The 21324-nt window shown below is 35.4% G+C and overlaps 2 protein-coding genes across 4 annotated transcripts in view; both read left to right on the forward strand.

The window, feature by feature from the left end:
* Positions 1-7986, forward strand: part of LOC134852115 (uncharacterized) — a 380695-nt gene extending 372709 nt beyond the window's left edge. For all 3 annotated transcript variants that reach the window (XM_063868405.1, XM_063868419.1, XM_063868413.1), the window contains exons 3-5: positions 141-371; positions 6587-7408; positions 7622-7986. In XM_063868405.1, coding sequence (XP_063724475.1) covers positions 141-371; positions 6587-7408; positions 7622-7971 — 1403 coding nt within the window. In that variant the 3' untranslated portion in view covers positions 7972-7986. The remainder of the gene's footprint in view (positions 1-140; positions 372-6586; positions 7409-7621) is intronic.
* A 754-nt stretch (positions 7987-8740) lies between these two features.
* LOC134852166 (uncharacterized) lies at positions 8741-21307 on the forward strand. Its single transcript, XM_063868479.1, has 3 exons — positions 8741-9162; positions 14241-14648; positions 19368-21307. The coding sequence occupies exons 1-3, from the start codon at positions 8886-8888 to the stop codon at positions 21074-21076; spliced, it is 2394 nt and encodes a 797-aa protein (XP_063724549.1). The 5' UTR covers positions 8741-8885; the 3' UTR covers positions 21077-21307.
* Positions 21308-21324: the final 17 nt, after the last annotated feature.

Genomic DNA, 21324 nt, shown 5'->3' on the forward strand with positions numbered 1-21324 from the left:
GTAACCTGATTTTTTTTCTTCGAAAATTTATCGATAGATCGTACTCCCCAGTTAAAAAATGTTTATTGAAAACCAACCCATATATATATATATTAGCTTGAGCTTGACTAGCGTTGTTTGTAAATTTTTCTTAAATCCAGGCGAACTTGAACGCTCATCTGCGACTGAAGATGATCAAAATGGAGAGGACGAGCAAAGTTTGGACTCTGGAAACGAGGAACCTGTTGATCACCCGGAACTTGTTGATGGAAGCGGCGATCACGAGTTAGCTTTGATGAACGGCATTGAAGACTCCAGAGGCGCGTGTACAACAACAGAGCAGTCAATACATTCAATGCGGTCATCAAGCAATGCAGCTATTCTAGACTCCGGTTAGTATTTAGTTTCTGAGGTGGGCAACAATCTTAAAATTTAGTGTCTGAACAAAGTGAAGATGCTTGTTTAGGTGGTGATGATTTTTTTTCAAGAAAAAGTCATTGTTAACAAATCATTTTTTTTCCACGGTTTGACTTTTGATTTGTTTTCAAGTTTAATTCAAATTCATTTTCTGAAAGGAAGGCAAATTTCACTAGTCAATAACGAAAGTGCAAATGGCGCAAAAGTGTTTTTGACTTTCAGTTTCAAAAATGGATTTTGATATTCTGAAGCCCCAGAAGAACTATCTCTTGGTCTATTTTTCTCAAATTAGATTGTTTTTATTCTAAAAGAATCTGGAATTCGCAGTGCTAAGTTATATTTTTTTCCTTGAAAATGTTTTTTCGCGGTTTTCTTGAGTTTTCTACTCTTCCAACTGTCTGCTGGTAATTTTTAAAGCAATACTAACGGAATGTATTATATAATAATGCTGATTTAAAATATCCGGACAAAACGAACAACAAAAATTGAGTTGAGATTTGACGAAAAGTTAAGAGAACAAAAGTTGCTTAGAATTTTGCCAGAATTAATATGGTACAATTTTTTCTTCGAAAAACTTAAGAAAAGCCATTGTCTACACCCTATGTCTACTTTTTGCTTTCTTGCAGTTCATTCAAGTTGTTACAGTGCTGATTTGAATTAACCGGACTAAATGAATTTCGCCAGAATAAATATGGTACAATTCTTCGAAAAGGGCATTTTGGCTTTTTGAATTAACCAAGAATTACGCTGAAACTACGTTGTTAATAGATGAGAAAATTATATCACAAGAAGCCTCGTACACAGCCCAACAAATCTTTTGGGTCTTTTTTTTTTCTAGTTAATCAAGGATTACGCTGAAACTACTTAGTCGACCATTAAGAAGAGTATACAAACTTTAAGAAGAGTATACACTCAAAAAATTGTATAACAAAAACTACTATATTTTTGTTTGATAGACTAAAAGGTCGTTTTTACAGCACCGTTTTTTTATTTGAAAAGTTTTTTTTTAAACGTTTTGCGTAATTTTTAGGAGTGTATTTAGAGTTTGTTGGGATACGTAAGAGGCTCTATTTGTTGTAATTATATCAATGTCGACTTTGTAGTTTCAGCGTAATTCTTGATCAACTAAAAAAATAAAAATAAAACATTTTTGGGTCAAAATTTTAAGCCAGAATTTCGCAAAATCGTTTGCGCCATATTAATTCTGCTAAAATTCTGAGCAGTTGTTTGTCTTCATAATTTTTCACCTAAAGTTTACCCAAATTGAGAACAACGCGTCCGGATCATTTAAATCAGCACTGTATAACTGAAATGGATTATTGATTAAATAAAACATTAACAATCAACATTCTCTCTAATTTGTTTACGGATAAAATTTTTCTACGCAAAAGTTAGGGGGATTAGTGAATCAAACAGTCGTTTGTATTTCCAGTTATTTTCATTTTCAATGAGATACAAACGTTGTTCCTCCGACTTTTTCAAAGAAAGGATGAAAAATTTGTGCTCGGGTGTGTTTTTTCTTCAGACAAATTTCGACTTTTATAGCCATTTTTGAACGGAGTTGCTCACGTCATCCTAGAGGTACTGACTTCCTGAGACAAATTGAAAAGATATTTCACTGGTAATAGTTTTTTGTAACGTTTTGGAGGTTTGAAAATAGTCAGTTTGACGCGCGATGTATTTCGTGCCTGTAACGCGTAAGCGATAATTTAATCTGGCTCAGAAATCGTTCCAAAGATTTTTCAGAAAAAAATAAACAAGAAAAATCGAAAAGAAGAACTGTTTTTTTAAATACTGAAACTATTAACTTATCAAAAACTATTCGATATAACTTAAGAGGCAGTCGGAACATTCAGGGCGTTGGAACATTCAGCAAAGCTTGTGTGATATTGCTTTTTTTCAACCTAAGTCGCAAATATAAGTGCTTTTTTGAAAGTGCTGTTTTATTGCAGTAAATGCATAAGATCAAGTACAGCAAATGCTAAGGATATTAACACACACTATTCTATTACAAATAGCACTTTAGCTTTAAGGTTTTATGGTTCTGTAGCGTAGAGGTAGGGAAGGAGACCAGCAGCAAAATAAGAGAGTTCGAACCTCAGCTGGGTTGCATGTTTTTAATGAACTTTTTCGTATAGTAGTTAAAATGCGTCTGCTCTTTAAATTGAGGCATTTTATATGGTAAGTTTTTTTTTTCAAATTGACTGGTACTGCTAATGCGTCATAATTGGCTTGCGTCACTTAGCAATTATGTAGACTCATAATTGGCATGCGTCACACACAAAGTTTTACTCATTCAGTTTTTCCCAGTAGCGTTGTCGGTCATATTTTTGCTTGTGTATGCGAAGTGCAACTTCGCCGCTGTGTCGAATTAATTGTATTGTCAAAACTTTCAAAAAGGATAAACTTTTTCAAGTTTTAAACTGATTCCCCACACGCTATGTAAAGTACTAAGTGATATATTTTGCATATAGCAATAAATTAAATAGATAAAAGAGCAAGCCTCAGTTCTATTTGGAAGGATTTCGAAGAAGGATTAAATCTCCGTTTACGCGGTAGTAGCTTGAAATATATCGCGCGTTAATTGTCTCAAATTGGCATCTTTGAACCTATTTTTCGAAAAATGATCACAGGTGAAATATCTTTTTAAATTTGAGCTCAGGACAATACCTTTCGAATGATATTTAAAAAATTATGTCAAAAATTGCTTGTTAAAAAGTCGAAATTTGTTTTAAGGAAATAACCACCCCGAGCATATAGTCGGAACAATGACCGATTAGTTCAGAGCAGATGATGGATTTCTGCGTTTCGGCAGCATGTAGCTATAATTTCTCTAGTCATTTTTACTGCTAGCTGTTGATGTGTTAAATACACAGAATTTCTCATTTCTGCACCATGTGTTTCTGATTTGCGATATTAACTCGTCGTCTTTTTTTCTGCTACGGAATCGGTATACAAATTGAGAATTACTATCGATGAAACAGCGATTTGGAATACACTGTGATCTTTACAGAACTTAGATAAAGAGCCGAATCTGTTGCATCAATTAGAGCTAGGTTTTCAAGAGTGCTTTTGACAAAACGCCAAATTTTCGCTGATATCCAAGTTAGACAGCTGCTAATTAAATCGCAGACTAGAACTTCGAGCCTAGAAAACCGTCGGCTAAACAATTTTTCAGGAAAGTCAAAAAAGATGTACAAAATACTAGAATAGAGTGGATAGACTAAAGGCACAAAAAGCTTTTACCGCGAGTATGCCCGAACACATATTGATGGCAAACTAATAGAAAATTATAAGAGAAACTGAAAAATAAAATATATTATTTAGTCCGCAAAAGTGCCGATTAATGTCATTGAGTTAGTGCAGTAACTAATCTGATATGCTTAAGATTATTTAATTAAGCTTGAGACTTTTCGGGTTAACGACTTGTTTAACATATCTTTTATATTTGGTTCACATCGGATTCAAACTTTTACCGACTCCGGAACACTTAGTCTAGAGTTAAAGAATACGCCTGGGACAGCAAAGGTCTCGGTTTCGAATCTGACCAGGACCTGTTTTTTTCAAATGCAAAATATTCCGTATCAACGAAATTGTCGGCTTATGTTTTGTCGTCTTATTTGTCACATTTTGAAAGATGTCACATTTTTTGCTCTATAATTGTTTTTGATTGTTTCTAAAATGCCTTCGAATGTGTTTCTGAACGTATTTTCAGCAAATAGAACGTCATTCCAGACAATGTTTTGAAGTTTTTTTAGTTGTGGCTTCGATTTTTTTTTGTTTTTAACGTTTTAGTGGCTCTCCGTTCCTTTCTTTTTTGCTAGCTTGCAATGCTATTTTTATGGGATCGCAGGTGATGCGAAGCTCCGCTTACCCTCTTTGTCAAATTTTCAGATCTTTTCGAAGCTGGTTAAAATTGTATAAATTAGATAACTGCGTGTTTAAACTTTCGCATCAGCAAATTGATATTTAGCAATCGGTATTTATGAGCAGGATTTTTAATTTTTTTTTTGAGGTATCTCGAAAACAAGAAAGATTTGGATTGTAACAGTTAGGGCTAGAATCGCAGCCCTAAAACGGTTTTATTATAGCATTTAACCATAGGGTTCAAAATACATAAACGTATTTTGTCAATTAAAAGTGCATTGTACTCAGGGGCGGATCTAGGATTTTCTCGAGGGGGGGGGGGGGGGGGGGGCGGATTTTCGAAAAATTTTGACGACCTTTTTTTTTTTTTAGGTCGACCAAATTGATTTTTCGAGCTCTCCCAAAGCACTGTTTTGCCCCTATTTTGGTAAAAATTTTCTGCGCCGCAGGCAAATTTTTGAAAAAACAGTCAAAAAAGCCGTTTTTGGGCACTTTTTGAAAAATTTTGACAAAAAAATTTCATTTTTTTTGGCGCGCGCTCCCCCTCAAAGTTAGTATATATTGGCGCCGAAGGCGCCTTTAGAAAAATTTTAGGGTCGGTCCGCCAAAAATGGATTTCCGAAAAAGTATCAAAGGGGGGACCCTTTGGGTCGGCAGGGGGTCGAATCCCTGAGGGGGGGGGCGTCCGCCCCCCCCCCCCTAAATCCGCCCCTGATTGTACTTAATCATCGTTTCCAAGTACAAAATTATTGTTGCATTTATTACCAAAAATTGATTCTTCATTTTTTGTCATCTTCAATGTTTTCAGACAACGAATTGTTTTTTTTTCTGATATTCAGAAATTTTGTAGCGGTTCGTTTGTTGCTCAGTGTTGGAAATCCGTCTCAGTTGCTCATGCAGAAGTCGAAGAGCAACTGAGATGTCTTTTTTTGTCTGTTCCAGTTTCAAATATGTTCGCTGTTTCATGACTGTCCTTTAATTTGTTTTAATTAAGCCTGTTTTCTGACACCACTGTTTGCTTTTTCATCTGAATTAGTTTGTTAATTTTTAATTCAGTCTTTACCGCTTCCACAATAACATTGATTGCATTACTTATTTGGGTCTTTATTTGCTCCATAATGTTTGGTGTTCAATCTTGGATCAACTTTGATTAGTTTTTTTATCAGTTCTCAAAAAACAATCATCTTCCGCTCGCTTTTCCAGATTAGTTGGGCTCAGTTTAGAGCATAATCTTTTTTTATACTTGTTTGTTTTTGTGCTGGGTATTGGCGTGACTCCCTGAAACATCAGGGGCAAAATACTTTAACTTTTTTCATTTTGAAATGGAATACCACGTCACTGGTCACTTGAATTGCCAGTGGTTATTTTAACCTCTGCAACTATTAATTATGTTTATATCACAACAAATATGCTTCAATTTTTTTTTATTTCATCTCCATTAAAGTCAATGCTTTTCTGCATATCTTGTTTGCTTGACAACTTGGAAAGCTCTAGTTCGTCGATTAATGACTTTTGATGGAGATATAATAGCCACAGCTGCTATTAGAACCTTCAGTTCGAAAAAACTGAACAATATTCATGCCTCTCTTCTCAAAATTCTTTTTGATAGCAGAAATCTCAGTGTTACTAAAAACTTAGAAACAAATATGCCAACTAGGAAAATTTATTGCACTCACTGGAGACATTTTATTCAATAAAATTGCCGCTTCTGCTGTAATTATCGGAATTAGTGAAGCGCTCATAATGCGTTAGGTTTATGATCCGTCTTGGCCATCTTGTCAAAAAAGATTATCAATTTAGCAACACCATTTTTGGCTTTGAATCATTAGTCGAAACTGATATCAAGTAGATTGAGTTTGACGACTGTTGCCATTGGGTTAGCCTAAGGAGATAGCTGTTTTTTTTCCAAATTTGGGAATATCAGCTCACAGCCTGCGATGAATCACCCACTTGATGGTGGGGTTTAAAATGTTTCAGTATTCCTGTAATATTATTTTTATAATCTCGATGGTAACAGGGGGTAGCGATGACCTGAAATGGAGACCATCGCGTTGATGAAACTTTGTGGGTTTTTAATATTTCAGGTCATCGCTACCCCCTGTTACCATCGAGATTATAAAAATAATATTACAGGAATACTGAAATATTTTAAACCCCACCATACAGGCAATAGCTGACATGGCTTATTAAATGCACTAAATGTTAACGTTTCAAAAATCGATTTATCAACTGTCCGTTTCAAAGGAATTGGAATTTGTTGATGATGTTTTATTCATAGTTAACTTCCAGACTGAGATCAAAGGTTGAGAATGCTTTGTTTTAGTAGACGTACTCCCTGGAGTTCAGGATGAACTGAATAGAAGAATTCGAGCCCTCTCAAATTATAGACCTCCTCATTGCGTGTTCTCAAATTCCTTCAATAACTCAAGTGAAGTCTCGAATTGCCGGACAACATCTACCTCAACTGCTGGACACAATAAGCAAGTGGTCGACAGGGTTCCAGAAGAACTTCTTGTCACTAAAATCTTCCCTCACCTCGACGACGTCCAACTTTTTATGTGCAGTAAAGTTTGTCGTCGCTGGCAACGAATAATCTTGTCTTTAGGTTTACCTTGGCGGAATTTTGTCATGAGTCGCTGGCCTCTGTTTTCTCCTCAATACGAAGTGATCGACTGGTACGAGGCATACGGTCGCTTAGTTGATTCAACATTCTGTCATCGATGTCTATGGTCAATCACGCCCCTTGAACTAGTCAATGTAGAATGTCCTCACTTAAGCAGCGGAGTACTGCAGAACACTACAAATCAGAATCGCGTACAAAATACTTTACACCCCCAAGCAGTTAACAGAGGCTGGTCAATGCCAGCCAGTTCAAGCGCTTCAAACAATTTTGTAGGTGTTACTGGCCGACAGCCTCCTGTTTTAAACCAAAATGTACCTCAGCGAAATTTCTGGTCAACAAATTTCACTCATTCGGCTTCTGCGGGGTTTATTTCGTCAGCGTTAAGTTCAAGAGTAGACCAAGACTCGTGGCGCAACCGGCGACTTCTGAGCGAATTTCAGAATCTTAAATGCGACCCATTTCTAGGAATTGATGCTGTGAGATTGGATCCAGGCGGGTACTTGTGGCAAGCATCCGTTGAAGGTTAGATGATTTGCTGGCTGCAACGACAAAATTCCCAGAGCATTGACGTTGCAGCATATCTACGAGTCAAAGGATATGAACAAAATCTTTTGAACTTATCTTGATCTTTTAATAAGATAACTAAATAATTTCGATTGAACTAAAAATTCAATGAATGTTTTTAAATAGGGAAAAATAGTTCTGAGATGTCTTATGTATTTTTTTTTGCTCCAGGTCCCCTGGGTACGCCTTACGAGGGGGGCGTTTTCTTCATCTTTATGTTCATTCCGGAAAACTACCCTTTGAAGGCGCCCATAGTTCGCTTCCAGACTAAAATCCTGCACCCCAACGTCAGTGTGCACGGAGACATCGGCATAGAGTCCATTGGAGGAGCGAATTGGATCCCAACCCTCACCCTCTCTAAGGTGCTGCTGAGTGTGTTATCTCTTCTCACGGACCCAAACTGTGAAATATTTATGAATGCAGAAGCTGCGAGACTGTACAGAACTGACCAGAATAGATTCAATCGGTTGTCCAAAATATTCACATACAAATACGCCATGATTGATTATATAAGTAATTGATATGAAAAGAAGGAACTTATGTTTTTTTAAGTGTTGATGAACGAAGTGAAGTGATTCATCGCCGTTTTAAGTCCAAATTTTTCTAAGACAAATTTAAATTTCATTTCGCGACTTGGTTTTTCAAGTTCAGTTCAAATTTATTTACTTGAAGGAAGGCAAATTACGCTTTCCAATTACAAAATTCGAAATAGCGAAAAATTTTGAACGTAAATTTTAGTTATTGATTTGTCAGCGACTTAATAAAAATTAAGTCGCTGACAAATCAATAACTAAAATTTACGTTCAAAATTTTTCGCTATTGACTTCCCACAATTACTTTGACTTCCCTTAATTACTTTTAGACTCAGTTTTCTCTAAATTGTTTGATTTTATACAAATATTCTTTTCCGTAAAATGTTCTTCAAAGAGTTTCAAAGAACTTTAACGTCATATTTTTTGGTCTGAAGTATTGACGGTGAAAGTTATTAAAAAGATACTTTTTTTTCGGTTTGTTTGAGTTCATTGACAGTTTTCCAACATCTGCTGGCGATATTTGTTTTGTGTCACGTCATTTTCATTTTAGATTGAATGATTACTTCCAAAATTGTAGTTAGATAAATAGTTCTTTAAACTGAGAAACCCATTAAATATTGTGCGTAATGCTTGGTTGAAGCAATTTCAGTGTTCTATTTTGATAAAAAAATTCATTCGAAACACTAGTGTTTGATCTTAACTTGATTTTATTTTGGTTGCTACTCAATGTATTCTGGTAAAATGGCTTTTCAGGTTCTTGTATGTATTAACTACTAATTCTGTAACTAGAACATGCGGTGATCACAGTGGTCAGGATTTTTGATCTATGATGCTCGAGAAAAAAATCAGATCGGTTAACCGCTATTTCGTCATTATCAATCGATAATAATCTATGCACAAAAATGAAGTTGAAACCTGGAGGCAGTCAGGGCGATTTACGCGCTGGTGGATCTCTGACAAACATGGACAACGCAGACTCGAAGAAGAATGCAGCTAAGCAAAATGCACACAAGAAGAGGGGAAGTTTTGGCGGGTCAACTGGGACGGACAAAAAGAGTAGAAGGTCAATTATAAATGGGTTCTCGTCGCGCAAAGAACCGGTCGATGGCGATTCTCTGTTTCCAATGATGTCTTTCAAAGCAAAATTGGTCGGATCAGAAGCTTTAAATGAAGCGAAAAGTAAGCATTCTTTATTCACGAATTATCTTTCACCAGAGCTTAAAAAAAGGCGGTAAATTACTGAGATTGTTTCCTGATTTATCTTAACTTTTTCAAAATAATTAAATTGACTTCTTGAGTAACCCAAAAGAGACAATTATGACTACAAAACTGAATTATCTCACAGAGTCTAATGAATGTGGTTGTTATTTTTACAACCAAGAGATGATGAGGAATTATGGTTTAGCCTGGATTTTAGTGGTTAAATGTGAAATCATATGAAAGACCTCCATCCATGCACAATTTTAGAGAAAAGCTGGTCTGAACGTTGGCATTGCGAGCTTTCAGTATTATTATTATACAGTGCTGATTTAAATTAACTGGACAAAACGCGTTAAAATCGAAGTTTAAAACCCGTTTTTCTCAAATTGGGTTGAGTTTAGGTGAAAACTTATGAAGACAAAACTTGCTTAAAATTTTAGCAGAATTAATATGGTGTAATTTGTTTTGCGAATTTCGGGCCCGAAATTTTACCACAAAAATGGGTCATTTTGGTTTTTTTTAGTTTATCAAAAATTACGCCGAAAATACCCGGTCAATCACAGACATAATTATTCCAAAGGGAGCCCCTTACGTAGCCCAACAAACTTTATGCAGGGTATTTTCTCCAAAAAAAATTGCAAATTGTTTAAAAATTGTTTTTAAATAAAAAGTTGGTATTTTATATAGTAAAAATGACCTTTTTTGTCTATCAAACAAAAATAAATTAACCTATACAATATTTTGGAGAAAATACCCTTCATAAAGTTTGTTGGGCTACGTAAGGGGCTCCCTTTGGAATAATAATGTCTGTGATTGACCGGGTATTTTCGGCGTAATTTTTGATTAACTAAGAAAAACCGAAATGACCCATTTTGGGGTAAAATTTCGGGCCCGAAATTCGCAAAACAAATTACACCATATTAATTCTGCTAAAATTTTAAGCAAGTTTTGTCGTCTTAAGTTTTCACCTAAACTCAACTCAATTTGAGAAAAACCGGTTTTAAATTTCAAGTTTAACGCGTTTTGTCCGGTTAATTTAAATCAGCACTGTAGTTACTGCTTTCAACTGTTTCAGATGAAAACTAGCGTTGACAAGAAAACTAGACCTAAATTGTTTAAGATCATAACGCCTTTTCCAAACTTTAAAGTGTCGACAATTTCAATTGTTTTGGCGAACTTCAAAGTTGCAAAATAGTCACTGTCCGAAATCACTTTTATTAAGATAAGCCTAAACTTTCGTTCGATTTTTCCGAAGAATAGAAGAAGTTGTTCTTGATTCAATATCTTCTAGCTCAGAGCCAATTCGGGAAATCTTTTGCGGGAGCAAGTGACTTTAATCGGGAACTACAGTGCTGATTTAAATTAACCGAACGAAAGCGTGAAATTTAAAACACGTTTTTCTCAAATTGGGTTGAGTTTAGCTGAAAGCTTGTGAAGAAAATACTTGTTTAAAATTTTAGCAGAATTCATATGGTGTAATTTGTTTTGCGAAATTCGGGCCCAAAATTTTACCCCAAAAATGGGTCATTTTGGCTTTTCTTAGTTAAATGAAAATTACGCCAAAAGTACCCAGTCGATCACAGACATAATTATATCAAAATGAGCCCCTTATGTAGTCCAACAAACTTTAAGAAGGATATATTCTCCAAAAAAAATTTGCAAACCGTTTAAAAATTGTTTTTAAATAAAAAGTTGGTATTTTATTTAGTAAAAACGACCTTTATTGTATATCAAGCAAAAATAAATTAATTTATACAATGTTTTGGAGAATATACCCTTCTTAAAGTTTGTTGGGCTACGTAAGGGGCCTATTTTGTTATAGTTATGTCTGTGATCGACTGGGTATTTGTGGCGTAATTTTTTTGATTAACTAAGAAAAGCCGAAATGACCTATTTTTGGGGTAAAATTTTGGGCCCGAATTTCGCAAAACAAATTACACCATATGAATTCTGCTAAAATTTTAAACAAGTTTGGTCCTCATAAGCTTTCACCTAAATTCAACCCAATTTGTGAAAAACGTGTTATAAATTTCAAGCTTAGCTCGTTTTGTCCGGTTAATTTTAATCAGCAGTGTAGACTCGTTTTCCGTAAACAACTTTTCTTACATTTAATGCTGATCAATTTCTGCTGCTGTTCAGATATGCTCAATTTCCTGATAATTCACATGAAACTAATTAGTTCAATTGAGAAAGTAATTAATTTTTTAATGTTTTCGATCCAGTTTTCTCAAGTTGGTTAATGTTATCAAAAAAGCCCCAATCATAAATCGTTCTTAAAATTCAAAGAGCTGAAAGGGCATCTATTTTTTTCTTTGAAATTCGGAAGTTGAGATGTTTTCTACAAAGTCAGTGTTTTTTTTTCAACGAAGTCAGTGTTTACTTGCGTTCATTACTCTACCAATCTTTGATTGGCTATGTTCGTTTTTTTTTTCACATGCAATTTATTCTATCTGATACGCTTTTCAAACAGATTCATGCCAAAGCTTAGGATTGCTATTTATGATTCAAATAGTTTGTTTTTGTTTGATGAAAACATGTATTCTTAAAATGCATGGTAATTGGTTTTATTTAATTTTTTTGAGAGTGGAATTTTTTTCACTTTCAAAATTTTTTTATTTTTGCTCCAAAGCTACTTTCGATTTGCAAAAAGGTGGTACCGATGGAAAGATCAATCCCTCCCCTGTGTGCTTGCATATATGTCTACCCCACTTTCTACAGCTTTCGAAAAAATACTGTGAGGGGAATTTGGACCTAGACTTTAGGATTTTTTTATTTTCTCGAAAACTAGAATTTGGGTTCAATAGATAGAACAAATTGTGGAAACCTCCACCGCTGAAGCGTTTGCGCAATATTTTTCACAATGTTATGGCCATCGAAGTAGAAAAAGTGCTGTGTTTTGATCGTTTTTTCAAACTTTTAGCTTTTTTTCTTGAAAATTACGCTCCCAGTTTAAAGAATTTTGTTTCAATCAAAAGCATTGGTTGAGTGAAGCTCCACTGCATGAGCGGCTATGCCTAAATTTCGCCACAAAATTTTTATGGCCCTCGGAAAATTCAAATATTTAAACTTTGAATTTCGCTAAAATACCCTCCCGAAACGGGTGTTTTGCGATCAAAAGAGATTATTTTTTTAACCAATTTTTTAACTAAAAAACTATCGTCTTTAGAAAAGTCAAAATTGTGATTTGTTGACCATTTTCTAAATTTTTAAGAGTAATGAACGTAGTGAGTACTCCTACATTGGTCTTGGTGATATTTGATAACATTCGAATAGTTATAAATTAACACAGTTGATGCATTTTTAGTTTATCAAGTGAACCGAAGAAAGCTATGTTTCAAACAACATAACAATAATAAAATTTCGATTTCAGAAATTTTCTAACTCAATATATCTCGCAATTTTTTGAAATGCATAATTTATACATAATGGGGCTTTATCATTTGCGATTTTTTTACATGCAAAATTGTATCTTTTTGTATTTGATGCTACTTTGGCTGCATCGAATTGGCTATTTATTAGCATATGTAGCTGCATTATTGGTGGCTAGTTTTTGAGGATTTTAAGCATCCGTGGCTGAATGGTTTGCGTGAGACTCAAATTTGCTAGGTTGCAGATTTTTGCTAATTCGAGTTTTTGCTAAGCCTCGAGTGTTTGCAAATTCGAGGCTTATTTCTACTTTTTCTTACGTCACTTGATAGAGCTGCTTTTTGGTCGCGTTCTAGCAAGTGTTTGCGAAGCGCAGCTTTGCCTCTGTGTAAAAACAAGGCAAACTCCTCTATCAAACAGCAGAGTGTAAAGGTCACGAAAAACGTGATCGACTTATAATTTCGAAAATGGAAATTAATTATCAGATTTTCCAGCGAAATGAAAGTTTTACCTCTTGATCCAGTTTTCTCAAATTGGGTTAATTCTATGAACAAAGAGTCAATCATAAATTGTTCCACAAATTCAAAATTGAAGGTTTTACCAAAAAATCAGTCCGTTTTTTTTTCAGTTTCCTTGCATTCATTCCTCTTTTCCAACCGTCTGTTGGCTATGTTAAGCTTTTTCGCAAACACTACCCTCGCAAATCAGAGGTTTTGAGTTCAATCGAACAATCGGGTTTTGTGAAGCTCTCCTGTATCAGCTGCTTCGTCCAAATTTTTGATAAGCTGGTTTGTTATAACACAAAAAGTTATGGCCCTCGGAAAAGTAAATTTTTTGACCCTTTTCTAAACTTTGATTTTTCTTCAAAATACGCCCTGGAATTGGTTAGAAAAGTTTTGTTTTTGGGAGTTTTCACAATTAGTTAATATATTAGAGAAACAAGTTAGGTTTTGGGTGATAAGTAAGGTTTTAAGTAAGGTTTGGGGAGATGTTGTATCGGCTTGGTCAACATATGTTGCGTAGTTTCACGGGCGAGTTTTCGGAATATTTTTGCCTGTTTCAGAGGGAATGGGTAGTAAAAATTTTGATAAAAGATTTTATAGCTTGAAATTTTTTTGACTGCACATTCGTTTTCGGCTTAACGAGGGTCGACCCAAGTTTTTCGCCTTTGTTTGTCGATCGGACATTGATTCTCAATGCTTGCCAAGGCTGTTTATGAGCCTCATCCGAGACAAAGGTATAAAGTATTGGACTGCTATGGTTTAATTGTATCGCAAGTGTTGCGAAGCTCCGCTGAGCCTCTGTTTTTGTACCCGGCTTATCTAGAGGCAACATTCCGGATTTATCCGGGATAAATATATTTTTCCGTAATGTATGTGTAAAGGTAAGGTTCTTCGGTTTTCGATTTAAATTGGCATTGTTGAGACCCAGTTGGTTTTCTTACGCTGAAAGGTTGGCATGTAAAAGACCGGTCCACTTTAAATGTTGTCTAATCACAACTGTTTAGGGAAAAGAACTAGCTAATTTTTTTTGGAAAACCAGAGTGAAACCAGAGCAATAGAGCTACTATAAAACGTGGTTATCATAAATATTCCTATTTCTTCCGTCAATATTTTCTTGAAAATTAACTAGAAAATATACTGTGTTTGAGTTGAACACTATCGGTTTAATTGTATGTGCTTTGGTTTTAGACGCAGAATTGGCAGTTACATCATTCGCGGTGCTCAAGAAGAAAGCTAACTCGATGAAAGGTCACAAAACACGCATTCTAATAAACATATCACTAAAGGAAGGCGTAAAAATATCGACAAATGAAACCAAGGCTGGAAAGCTAAAATTGTTGCTACAATGTGCTGCTAACAAGATAACATATCACACTATTGACAAAGATTGTCAGAGAACTTTTGGCTTTGTCGTCGCAACTGCAGAACTGAAATATCAGTTTTTTGCAGTCAAAATGGAGAAATCGGCTAGTCACGTGAAGGCGGCTTTTGACGATCTGTTGGCGGTTGTTGCTAGGATTGTTGAATCGAACGGTGTACATGGTCAAAGTCCTACTCCGAAATGGCAATCTGAGAGAGCGATTGATGTTCCCTTGGGTTAGTATAATAAAATCAGTTTTCTCGAAACTTTCTAGTTGAGTTTTTCAGATGGTTTCGGAGGAGTAGAGTATTTGGTACTGTTATACGACATTCATTTTTTAGTCGACCTTCCCTGAAATTTTTTAATCAACCAAGCCTAATTGACCAAAAGTGCCCTATAGCGTCATTTTGGTCTGTTAGCAAGCGTTATCAAACGAGAACGTGGTTAAACAACTTGTCCACACAAACACTGAATCATTTTATTGCTTGATTTTTGTCAAATGAAATTCAGTCTCTGATTTTGCGCATGTGGCGCGGAGGTAATATTCATGTCAGCGACAACAAAGATCAATTATTGAGCAATTTTAGCCGTATTTGAAAATCATTTTTGACATATTGTCTTGGTGCAATTAATTGAGTAGTATAAAATTTTGCTGGTTTTTGAAATTTTTTGCTTATAAAGAACTTTTTTTCCATTTTACTCTTAGTTTAAAAAACGATGAATATATCCAAGTCGTAAATTAATTAAAATTGAGATGTTATTGGTTTGGTATCAAGGGTTTTCCTTTCTGGCATGATTCCGTCGCGTAGTTTGAGTTTTTCAAGTGAGCTTTTATGAATTATGAGTGAGTTAGAGAATGGAGTGATCGCAACTTCTAACTTCTCTCAAATTTTCTCTAAAAGTGTGAAACATAATGCGTAGTTTTTCTTCAGTAAATTTTTTTTTGCTAATAGTGCCAAGCTCAGCTTCGCCCTTGTCACAAATTTGCCCTGGCATTATAAAGTTTCTGTAGTGTTTCGGGAGAGATCAGATGTTTATTGTGACCAACCTAAAAGAAAAATCTGCAATTTTTTTTGAAAGTGCAACCCATCCATAAAATCCGAGATCCTTGCCTGGTTTGGACCATAAAAGGAAAAGTCTTAAAGGCTCATATTTATTTTTTCGCGGTTTGATCTTATGTTCAGTTCATGTCCGTTGTGAAAGGGAAAGCAAACTCCCGTAACGAACAGCAAAAGTGTATAGGTCACGAAAACTGTAAATGACTCGAAATTGTATTTTAATTATCAGATTTTACTTTTTGATCCAGTTTTCTTAAATTTGGTTATATTTATCAATCAATTTGCCAATCATAATATGTTCTAGAAGTTCAAAGAGCTTTAAGGGCATTTGTGTTTTCTTGAAATTCGAAAGTTGTGATTTTTTCAAAAAAAAAAATCAGTATTTTTTTTACTTGCGCTCATTGACTCTCTGGGAACTGTCTGTTGGCTATGTTTTGTAGTGTGACAGATTTTGCTCACAATTTTGAGAATGAATCGTTTTAAAACAAAATGATTTGTTGCTCATTTTTAATATACCTTTTTCGTGCTATGTATTTTTTATCATTCAATTTTGAGCTGTGTAAGTATAATTTAAATCCTATCGTATCTGTCAGTGAAGAAAAAGTTAAATTAGATGTCTGCAAGATAACGACAGCATAGTTTCTCGCTTTTTTGTATTAGTTTGTTCAGTCTTAGTTTCTAGCAACCTTGCGGTTATATATGGGAAAATTTTGAGACAAATCGATTCAAGGTAATGGCACAAGGTAATTAAGCAAAAATTGAAAAATGCAATAATTTCTGTATATTTGCTAATATCGTCAGCTTAGTTACTTAAGCTCGCTCTTATCTTGATGGTTCAGCTGTTTTAAGTATTTAAAAAAAAACAATATCGATTCAGCTTTAATTTTTCCGCCTTAAAAATTTTTCCGCAGCAAAGGTTTCTTACGCTTAAATGGTTTCGGTTTGTAATCTCGCTTTAGTTGCCTCATAATGTGTTGTCTAAAAAGCAAACCAAATTGGTCGTTTGAAATGCAAGCTATGTTCGTGTTCTTCAATGAGGACATTAAAACTTCTGCATGACTGTTCTCCACGCACGGTGTTCTACCCAATTTCTGTCTGCTGAGCTCTCCCGGCTTAAAAGGCGTTTACCCAAGTTTTGTTTGCATAGTTACGGTTCGGTTTAATTTGTCGCAATGCCTTTTCGATGCTGGCGCTCGTGTTTTTTCTGCTTGTGTTTTTCGTGACAGGGTTTTCTTAAAGTGATTTTTATTTGAGATAAATAGGAATATTTTTGCTTCTATTTTTTCTACTATTGTATCAAAAATTGTGCTTCGCCTTTGTATTCATCACTTTCGATAATCATAATATTTCACCTCAGCGTTTTCATTTATAAGAAGGAACCACTCAGTGTTTAAAAGAGTCAATGAACGTAGTTCAGACTCTTACATAAGTCTCGATGATTTTTTTTTTGAGCAAAAGTCTTAAAACTTGTCCAGCCTCATGTTAACGTTTTTGCAGTTTGACCTGATGTTCAGTTCATTTCCGTTGTTAAAAGGAAGGCAAAATCCAGTAAAAAACATCAATAATGTAAAGGTAAAAGGAACCATCAAATTATTTCGACTTCTTGTTTCGAAAATGTATGTTATCAGATTTCCCAGCAGAAAATAAAATTTACCTAATGATCCAGTGTTCTCAGTTTTGGTTGGTTTTATAAAAAAGAGTCAAATATACGCTGTTCTAGAAATTTAGAGCTTCAAGGCAATCTATTTTTGCTCATCGAAATTCAAAAAGGATTTTTCATAAAAATTAGTCAGTATTTTTTTCTCTGTTTACTTCCGTTCATTGACTCTTTTTCAACTGTCCGTTGACTATGTTTTTACTTAGGTGAGCAAGCTTGTTGTAATTGGGAAATACACTTGAAATAAATCTGTAAGAGTTTGGCCTTGCTTATTAATTTCAGCTCAATAACTTCCAGGATCCTTCTCACTTTGTCTAGTGGTTAAACGCCTGCATTGGTATATCTACGGAATATGAAATTTTGGTGATTTATTAGAACAGTTAACAGATCCAACTGATTTAACTCAGCTCAGCAAAAGGTGGCTCCCACCGGTATTCGAATCGGGGTATATGGTCCTTGAGTCCGTTAATTTGGCCAAACAGTCAGCAATTCGAAAAAAATCGTTTGTTCTTAACTCCATAACCGAGAACTACCAGTTCAACAGCAGTTAAAGTATGCATTTGTGCATCGAAATAATGCTACATTTTAAGATTTCTGAGTTGATTGATAAATTCTAAATTCTTGATTTTTGCAGCCTGGGAAGTATAGAGCTTATCACAGTTTACTCCGAAACCGTACCTCTGGGCAACTCTGTTAACCACAATACTACAATACTAGCCAGGCTGCAAAAATGGAGAATTAAACAATCAACTCAGAATTTTAAAACGTAGCATTTTGTTTTGAGGCATAAATAAATGCATTAACTGCTGCTGAACTAGTGATCACATTTATGATGCTAATTTCAAAGTTTTCTCTTCGAATTGCTCAGACTGGTTGGTATAGTGGCCAAATCAATGGACTCAAGGACCTATCATAAAATTTTATTGCGTCAAATTTGTGCGGTCTGAGTGTAGAGTGTTGATAACTGTGTCTAGCAATAAAATATTTTTGAAATGAACTGGTTTGTCCGTTCTTTTAGTTTTGCCAAGTTTAAAGATCTGAACTTTGTCTAAGTCTTAGTTTTTGTTTTTGCCCCTAGTCAAACATTTTATTGATTCCATCAATGATTACGCTGACTGGTTCAATCTGTGATACCAAGTTCCACAGCAACCGTTTCTCGTTGTTTCGTCCATTAGGAACTTTGTATTCAATGTATTGTAGTTTTTTCCTAGCAAAATAATCAGGTACCAAAAATAATAGTCAGAATGGTTGAATGATTTATCATATTAAAGCCCTTTTAAGAGTAATGAAGAGTCTTATATAGGTCTTGCTGACATTTTTTTTGTTTTTTTTTAGGAAAAGTTCTAATAACTGCAGGTGTGCATTCATACATATTGATGCATTTATGAATGCACTTAGGTATATATGCACTTTTTGAGTTCAATTGAAGTTCATCTGCTGAAAGTTACGCAAGTAGGACTCTCCAAATACGAACGTGGAAATGGCTCCAAATACGAACGTTTAATTTTTGGATTTCCAGCGGAATAAAAACTTTACCTATTGATCCAGTTTTCTCTAATCGGTTGCATGTTATCAAAAAAAGCGCCAATCATAAATTGTTTTAAAAATTCAAAGATCTTAAATTTTTTTCTTTGAAATTCGAAAGTTGAGATTTGTTCAAGAAAGTCAGTGTTTTTTGTATGCTTACTTGCGTTCATTACTCTTTTCCAATCTTCGATTGGCTATGTTTAGTCGTGATTCAAACCACATTTCAAATTTTCAAAAAGTGTTTCCAATTTCAAGACAAACGGGTTTTGAGTTTTTGAGAATTAGTTGCCCTTTTTGTGCCAAAAGGTATCCTCCCATTTCTAGAAAAACTGGCTTAAAGATTTTGTCTTGTAACCTTTGTGCTTAAAAAAATCGGAACAAATTTTAGAACTTTTTTCGAACTCATGCGAGTTTTGCTTAATTCGTTCCTTTCTTACGCGTCGTTCATATAATTTTCTCATCAGAAGGCCCACAAAAAACAACACTTATTTGAAGAATTTTTTTATGAATGTGGTCGGAACATTCTGTGCTACATGCTCATCAGCCGGATATCCGTCTGTAGTTGGTATTTGTTTCTCGCGTTTTCTCTTGAAAAGAAGTTCATTTGCTCGTCCGTTGTTTTTTTGTTTATTAGTTGAGATTTACGAAAAGTGTAATATCTATATTTCGGCTGATAAAAATCTGGAGCTTGAAACTTCACGAATTGATTTTAGACCTTCAAACAAAGTCGAAGGCACACGCAAAGCTGCATAGCCAAATGGATGAAGTCAATGATACCTTTCTTCCTGCTATTGCTCTTAACAATGAAGACAGCAGTTCACATGTAGGAAATCTTTCAAACAGTCCGAATCGCTCAAGTTTGGAAGTATCGACTACCGATTCCCAAACTACTTATCAACAGAACAAAAACCGACATTCTGGCCGCAAATTAAAAGGTGCTTTCGCGAAGATTTTCGGATCCAAACGTCGAGGAACTTCGATGATAGACTTATCAGGGAAGGAGCAAAATGGCACAAAAGGTTCGCCAGTTGGGCGGAAGTCTTTGCAAATGGAATCCGCAAGAAAACCTATCCAAAGGAGTAAGCGAGTTTCAAGAAGTATGGTCAATGTGAATTCGACAACGCCTGAGCGTAAATCCAAAGAGGGTCAACTGAAAGATAACACTGCGCCAGCTGATGAAGATAAACGAAATAAGCAGTCAGAAGGACTGGAATTTAATGTTTCTCTGGATAAAACTTCAAATATGGTTGACCCTATTAAACTTGATCCGAGTCAAGTACTGACTCCAGAACCGATTCGTTCTGAAACAACTGCAAAGCCCATTCCAGACAAAACATCAGATAAGAAGTCAGTCCCCAACCAAGAGACCAATGTATTAGTTCCAGTAACTGTCGAATTCCAGTCCGACCCTTTCGGAGCGGTAACTTCCTTTGACGAGCCAGTCAGCATGTCGGGGTTTGATTCTGACTGGGCCAGTTTTGACTATTTAAGCAGCAGCAAAGATGTCCAATCTGACTTGCTGAAAAGTAGTTCAAAGTTTGATCACGTGCAGTGTAAAAGTTCTCCGCTGTGGTTTGACTCAACTTTCGTGTCCCAAACTACAGCTGAAATGAGTAAAAGCTTTAACCAAGTCAGCAGCAGTACGCCAATTGCAATCGCAGGCAAAGAGAAGGAATTACTCGACTTGTTTAATTTAACGACCGAAACCCAAGAAAAAAGTCCGGAAGTTAACAACAATACGAGTATAAACAGTTACAACACAACTACAAGCAATGCTGCTACTCTACATAATGTAAATAATACTCCTTCTGTTAATACAACGAGTGAAGATGCCTTCGGAATTTCTTCGACCATTCAACAAGAGAGCTCGTACTTAGCCGAAGGCTTTGGGAACGAAGACTTGTTTGCTTCGTTTGCTTTTACCAGTGAAGCACGTGAACTATCAAAAGGATTTAGTGAGATCTCGACTGATAGATTCGACATGGGAGATTTCTCCCGCTCAACTGAGCAAAACTCTGAAAGCCGAACCATTAAACGAGGTCAAAAAGCGAAGTCGGCTTTCGATTTGTTTGTTGATGTTTCCGACCAGCCGAACTTTGATGTGTTTACCAATGAAATGGATGTGGATAGTGACGGAGGGAATTCTTCGCCCTACGAAATGAGGCCATCTTCTGCAATGGATCGGGATACGTCCCAAAGTGCCTGGAACTTCAACGAGGACGAAATGAAGATGTCGCTAGATACAGCGAATCCGAAGAGTCGTCAGTTTTTCATGCGACCTACATCAGTTAGCGGGTGTCATTCTGTTTCTAATTTTTCCTCCGCATTTGCAGGAAGTCAAAATAGGCTGGACAAACCAATGGTTAAACATCTGGAAAAGAGTGAACAACCTTTTGAAGATGATCCATTTTTCGCATCATAGGAACTTAATAGTTCCGATAAAAGCCAATGGTCCCATATTTTTGCTGCGTATCATCTCTTACAGTGTTCTTTTGCATATCATATCAGTTGTGTGTTTTTGATAATATTCCCTTTTAACGGATTTATTGTCTGTGTTATTTTTATCAGCTGTGTCCTTCGTAATAAATAGATTTAATATATTAGATTATAGATTTTCATACCACTCAACTTGAATTTAGCTATGCTTTGCTAATTCTCTTTTCCTAGCCG

Source organism: Symsagittifera roscoffensis, chromosome 1 (genome assembly GCF_963678635.1).
Source record: "Symsagittifera roscoffensis chromosome 1, txSymRosc1.1, whole genome shotgun sequence".
Lineage (NCBI taxonomy): Eukaryota > Metazoa > Xenacoelomorpha > Acoela > Convolutidae > Symsagittifera > Symsagittifera roscoffensis.